Genomic DNA, 7,113 nt, shown 5'->3' with positions numbered 1-7,113 from the left:
GTGAGAGCAGGCAGGGTGAGAGGCTCTCACCCTGCCTGCTCTCACCCTGCCTGCTACAGACAAAAAAACTGTAAAACTGCAATAACAATGAAATGTGCAATACACAGGCTTCTGCAATTCATTTATATTACTGGCTGCAACTACACTACTTCTTATATGTTCCCCTACTTTTTTTTTTTTTTTTTAAATAATGCTGCTACTTATTTGTTTACAATGCATGCATAGTTATTTGATTTTAGTTTATTAAGTGTGCTTGCATCTTGGTTATTTTTCCTTGACGCTGGCTGCAGTGAGGTTAACGGGAACTAAGTCTGGCTGCGGGGGGGGAGGCTGCGGGGCGTGCACCGTCATGGTGTCCCGCTACCAACCTGCCACCAAAACCATCATGTATCCTTTCTGATAACAATGGAGGACCACTGGAGTATATTGAAAGGTTTTCTGCAGAACACACAGTTTCCCTTCACCTTACTTTCAGGCATTTCTCAGCGAACGCCTGCCTGCTGCCGCTCTGCTCGCTGCAGGGAGCCGCCGTCACCACCGTGGAGGGGGTCGGCAGCACCAAGAGCCGCATTCACCCAGTGCAGGTCAGTGAGGGACGCCTTGCTCATGAGCACCTCAGCATTAAGTGCTGAGGGGGAAGAGAGCGATCATTTTCTTCCTCCATTTCCCAAAGTGATGTGCATGCATGTTACAGCAACTGTAAATGCCTCTAGATGTACAGCCCCAAACACACTTCCCTTTTAATGCAAAACACACCTTCGTCAAGGAACAAATGTATGAGTTAAAGATTTTCTTTTTGATGCTGTGCTTTTTTAGGAGCGGATAGCGAAGGCTCACGGCTCTCAGTGCGGTTTCTGCACCCCGGGCATGGTGATGTCGATGTACACCCTGCTGAGGAACAAACCTCAGCCCAGCATGGAGGACATCACACAGCACCTCGCCGGTCTGTCTGCTGGATTTTATTCATAATAGCCATATATAACGCACCTTTAAAAACACAACACACAACAAGAATTACATGTTAAAAGCAGATCTGAAAATGTGAGTTTTGATTTGTGATTTTAGAAATTGGTGCAGTCGTGCCTTTTCCATGAATCCAGTTGTTTATATTCATGTGAAAACACCAAGTGATTATTAATGAAGTCTCACAAATCGGTTATGCCTCCTTATTCTGTGTTTTTGTTTTTCCAGGAAATCTGTGTCGCTGTACTGGATATCGGCCCATTATCGACGGCTGCAGGACTTTCTGTCAGGTACAAAGCTCCGCTCTGCAGGGAATACAAATTATATAATTCTGTTTTTGCAAGACTGTAACTTAATGTGTCTGCAGAACTGGTTAATGTCACCAGGCATAGCCTAGCAAACACAAGGAAAAACATTAAGGATTCATTTTACTCCAACTAAAACCAACAGGAAGAAAACTGCTGTCAAGCTAATGGAGCCGGAGACTGTTGCCTCAATGGAGACAAAAATGATGATGAAGCAGAGCGTGTAAGTTTAAGTAAAAATAAATGTCTTGCTTTTTAGTTATTTGTCTTTTTTCTATTTCCCTTCTTTTAAGCATTTAAAAAAACAAATAATGGTACAGAGCAAAAAAATTTAAAAATAAAAGAATAACCAACAAACAAACAAGAGGAGCAGAGGAAGGAAAAACATTCACTTAATAATCTTGCCATGGTGTCCCATGTATCCCATTAAATGCTTGTGCAATAAAACTGCAGTCATTAAACCGCTCTTAAAAAATAATAATCTAGATGCTTTAATAATGAACAACTACAGGCCCATATCAAACCTGCCATTTCTAGGTAAAATCTTTGAAAAAGTAGTTTTTCAACAGTTGAGTAATTACTTAAAGGGGACCTATCATGCAAAATGCACTTTTGTACGTCTTTTATACATGAATATGTGTCCCCGGTGTGTCAGGGAACTCACCAAGTGTCAGAAAACACAACCCTCTCTCTTTTCCTCCATACCCAAATCTCTAAAAACGGGGCTGCAACGGAGCTGATACAGATTTGAATTTTTCTGACGTCAGAAAAGGGGTTCTCCGATATGGGCAACTCTCCACCTATCAGGGGAATGGGGGGTTGGGCCACGGCCGCTTGAAAGCGCTGGAGACACTGTAGTACATATGCCAGGCCTGTAAGTGGTGCTGTAGTCTGCCACAAAAGCAGCGAAGAAGACTTCCCGCGCATGGTTGCCCTTCTGTTTATTCTCCGCTGTGGACGCTGTGGTTCTTTTTCTCCCTCCCCGAGGCAAGCGTTTGCTCCTGCTGCTGTTATTCATTGCAATCCCTCCCTCGCTGTAATTCTCTCCGGTAGTCCACCAGCAGATGACCAACACTCACCACTCCGCCTCTTCCAAGGAACAAGGGGACCGTGCGGCAGAGTTTCAGTTCGATTTTTTTTCGCCGGTCAACATCTCCGTTAAAGTTTAAATCTTCCGGACAAAGTTAGAAAAGTGCCGGTCAAAGGTCTTCTTTGTTATTTATTGAGCTTTAAAACAAATGAATAACGACTCGATATAATCATATAAGAATAGCCTCTCTTTTCCTCTTCTGAGAGCCCAGCAGCGGATCTCAGAGAACGCTCCCCTCTCCTGCAGGGGGGCGTGGTCAGCTGCAGCTCATTTACATTAAAGCTACGTCACAGAATCAGCCCTTGCAAGAACAGGGCTGGAAAAGAGCAAATAGAGCAAAATTAGGCATGGCTAAAATGCATGATCTGTTTGGTATTTAAAAAAAAAAACTTCACCGACATGTTTTATATAGGCATGGCCCTACAATATATTATTCAAATATAGCATGATAGGTCCACTTTGGATTTATACTGTACTTAGGGTGCTCTTTTAGCTTCTGCTTATGCTGGTTGCCAAGACTGTAATCTGTACCTCTGCAGCAATTGGATTATATTTTAGAAAGATAATTTAGCTTATTCATCTATGTATCTTCTCTATAATAGCTTTTTACTCTACTACAAAGTTCCTTGCTTAGAACTGGGTATGCAGCAAAAAATCCTAAATAGAAGTCAGAAGGTGCAATAAATAATCAGACTGGAGATGCAGTGTGCTCTCTATTACTGTCAGGTTAGACTTGTAACATGTTTCTAGATCTCAGTCATCAGTTTGACAGTACAATGTGAGCCTAATCAGTAGCTTTGACAGCAGAAGCATCAAAATAAACCCAAGATGTCATAAACGAAAATTATTCTTAGTTAAATGAAGTTCACCCTGCTTTCTCCATCATTACTCTGATCATGTTCTGAAGCCATCGCTTGTTTCATTGGTTAGGCACAGTTATCGGACAGCAATGATATCTACTATTTGCCACTTTTTACCACTCTATCTTAATTGAACAGACACAGTATCAACATCATTCTAACAGCACAAAGGTAAAGTCGGCATGTTCGGACACAATGCGTTTTTTTTGGCCATGTTCCTTTTGTTTGCACCTCCAAGAGATGCCCCTTGTCTCAATTATATTTGTTAAATATGGTGAAGAGGGAGCCATTTGTAAAGCAGTGTGGGTCCGATTGGAAGCTATAGGTAGCTAGTCAAAGCATTAACTTGTTTGTAAATTATGCAGAATCGCTCATCTCTAATGTACAGGTAAAACAGCCACTTGATTAACAATCTCACTCCATTATTGACTTTTTATAGCTCTGCTCCCATGACACAACATGAGTAATGATGTGAGTGCCATTTATAAATTGAGTTATTTTTCGTATGAATTAAAAATATCAAGTTAGCATATATAATAACTGCTAGTATCCAGTGAGCGTTCACTGTCACAGATGATCGTCTTTTGTAAAACATTAACATTATTTTTAAACAGTTGGTGCCAATATCCCCTTGTGAGATGGCCCACTTTACTGGAGGCAAGTCTGATGCTTTGGAGTTAGACAATAGTCTTTTAACAGAAGCATACTGTCAGCTTTTACTGATGTTTTTCATTATTGGAATACACAGAAAGATTGTTAAACCTTGATTGGCCTTTCCCCTTAAAGTTGACTAGTTTACTCGGCTATAGAAAGCCTAAAATGGCAAATTTATTTAAAGACAGCAAGCTAGTATTATTGCTGACGATGACAGGTTGCAGGGTAAAGTCAGTTTATCAGCTAATCTGCCAGTTAGATAATTATGCTTTTTGTTGTTATTTGGTTTACCACTGAATACTTTTCTATTTTCTCATACTATTATTAAAGAATATTCTACAGCCTGCCAGTTAGGTCCCATAGCACTAGAGTCCCATATAAACCTGCTATAAAAGCACAATTCTGCTGTCTGTGTCTATCTGCAGAGAGGTGAGTAGAGAGAGACACAATAAGTATACACACACACACACACACACACACACACACACACACACACACACACACACACACACACACACACACACACACACACACACACACACACACACACACACACGGGTTTCTCTTGTTTTGTCCTCTTTATAGTATCTGCAAACAGTGCTTTGATTGTGATATAGTTGTGGTTTCACAGGTTTGTGTGCAGAAGCAGAAGCGTAAATGCATGATGTAACATTTCTGCAGTAGCTAGCACTGTATGCTTAGACAGACACTTCTCTACTGCAGCTGAATATCCAGTACAATTCACACCCCTATATTTTATTCTAAGACATTTGTTTGTGATACGGGTCATTTTAATTCCACATGGTTTGGGAATTTTGAATCACAAGCAACTTACCGGTATATATTAAAGTAATGACTGTTAACTCATTAAGAGCTATAACTTTGATATGTTTTGATTCATAGGCTAATCTCCCTCATGGTCTTAACCTCAACATTAGGCAGGTTTTTTCAAGTTCATTGACTGGTTTGCAAGCCCAAGGATACATAGCACTACTGCCATACTTACACACTCAAGGAAAAAAGGGAGCTAGAGCATACAAGGACTGTGCCTGCGACTCAAGGAGCAAAAGAGATTGTGGATTTATGAGGAGAATATGAACAGCTGGCAGACACTGATAAAATGACCATCACTTCAGAGGCAGTGAGTCAATTCGATGACACAATGACTTAAAGATTAATTGCAAATTGAGGTTGCAGGTTACAAAAAGCACATGGGGTTTTCAGCAAATTGATGGAGGGTTTCTGAGAACACTTGTGTCCTCCCTTAAGAGTCATTTTGGAAGGAATATGGGTGAGTCTTTTGACTTAATGTTTAGGAAATTATCTTCTCAACTGCTTTAAGACTTAATGGCCATATAGTATGAGGAAATGGTCTGAATGCACCAGTTTCACAGCAATTCACAAGGTTCCAGGCTTCAAAATGTTCAAATATTTGGGAATATTTTCTTTTGAGTACAGATATTGCAAAAATATGCAAACTGGTGCTAAACATGGCTTGTATGGCTTCATTATAGAGTAGAGGAATTTAAATACAAAAACCTTTATTGAAAAAGGTGCTTTCTATTCACAACATAGAATGCTGATCACCCTTTGAAATGAACCCACACTTAGACATTATCTGACATCCATGGAGTCCTTGGCCATGTATATAAGATGCTTCCAGTCACTTCATTGTACTCATAGTCAAGTGCATGGGCAAATACACATAAATATGCCACATAATTGCTGTACTGTATATCTAAAAGTAATTTTTCTTGGTTATTGCTTGTTTTATAATCCTCTATTACTGGGGCATACACTTTTTTTCCGAGCAACTCTTGGAGCTGTTCAATATTGTTACATCATTACCTTGCATTGCTCTTCTTGCTATGCCTGTGTAATTGTTGCTGAACCTGTGGGGATCATCAGCATGTGCTGGTCATCAGCTCTAATTTCCTATAAAAACTGAGCTGTGTGCATGACAATGAGCATTGAAGCATGATACTGTATACTGTCATGGTGGGCTCTGCAGTCCAAAATAGAAATTCATGTAATGGTTTTGGCAACTTTTGTTTCACCTTAGCTGACTGATACCTCTGTTTTTTAAAGTCATATACTGTATATGGAAGAGGAATTCAGATTTTGAGGCTGGGAATTTCCCTGACCTTGAATGTCCCTGCTTTAAGCAAAATGCCGAGCTGCAGGGTGAATACATTTTTTTTTTTATTATTATGATCCTTTTTGAAAACAAATTTATCTAGTTGTTCAACTTCAAATTCTTAGGTACAGTTAAGCTTTGCAACAGTAGAGAAAATGCTCTTTCAGTTTCCTTTCAGTAACAGGCATGAATGAAATTACTATAAATAAGGGGGGACTTTTTTGATTAAAACTCCGATTGACATTTTTATAAACTTATATTGCACAGCCCATCTAAGCCAATTTGGGGAAACGATGTAAGGCTTTGTTGCTGCATTGGATACTTTGTATTTATACCCAGACAGACACCATAATTATCCCCCAGTAGCATGTAGCCTTGAGCACAGACAAATTAACTGGAACCGGAAAGAAAAATGTAGAATGTAACACTTCAACCATGCCTTACTTCAAGCCTTATATTAAAGCCTACAGAAACAAAAAATATAATATAGGCCCCTTGTGTTTTGTAATCACATTACAAAGGGTTAGGGACATTCCAGGTATTATTTTCATTTTCAGACTTGCTGAGAGTGATTGAAAGGGGAAAAAGTATAAGTAGGCCTTTTTATTTCCTTACTAACCGACCCAATCAGCCTATAACAACTTTTTCTAATAAAAACATACCTGTTTAGGACTCTTACAGTAATCCGTTTTTTAAACCCTTTACACTGAAAAAAAGTAGCACAATGGAGAACCTTAAATGTGATCAATTATGATCAGTTGTACCTGAAACCCCTTTTTGGAGGGGAACGGATAAGGGGGTTTGAGACATTATAATCAGCAAAAGTATTTAAATTCTATAAATTACAGTGCAATACAAATATATTTACTTATTTATTTACTTATATTAACCAAGCCTACAATACAACATAAAAAAAAACCTTCTGTTTGTTGCAAAAAATACATCATCATTTACATTCCAAATTCCTAGTTTCACTATTAGTTAAGCGTTAGAAATGGATTTGTAATGTAGCAAAAAACTATAATAGTGATTTAAGATTAGTAACATATGGACTTGCTTAAAAATCACAATTTTGATTTACCTGCAGAGGTGAGAGGAGCAACA

General features: G+C 39.1%; 1 protein-coding gene across 1 annotated transcript; it reads left to right on the top strand.

Annotated features, from left to right (window-relative positions):
• Positions 1-296: 296 nt before the first annotated feature.
• LOC104942328 (aldehyde oxidase 3-like) lies at positions 297-4,309 on the top strand. The gene is made up of 6 exons (XM_010767532.1): positions 297-387; positions 476-584; positions 817-943; positions 1,192-1,253; positions 1,414-1,491; positions 4,298-4,309. Exons 1-6 carry the CDS (start codon positions 350-352, stop codon positions 4,307-4,309), a joined length of 426 nt encoding a protein of 141 aa, XP_010765834.1. The 5' UTR covers positions 297-349.
• Positions 4,310-7,113: the final 2,804 nt, after the last annotated feature.

The sequence above is a fragment of the Notothenia coriiceps genome, unplaced genomic scaffold (genome assembly GCF_000735185.1).
Source record: "Notothenia coriiceps isolate Sejong01 unplaced genomic scaffold, NC01 NC01_scaffold00004483, whole genome shotgun sequence".
Lineage (NCBI taxonomy): Eukaryota > Metazoa > Chordata > Actinopteri > Perciformes > Nototheniidae > Notothenia > Notothenia coriiceps.
This window is presented reverse-complemented; position numbering and strand designations above follow the sequence as displayed.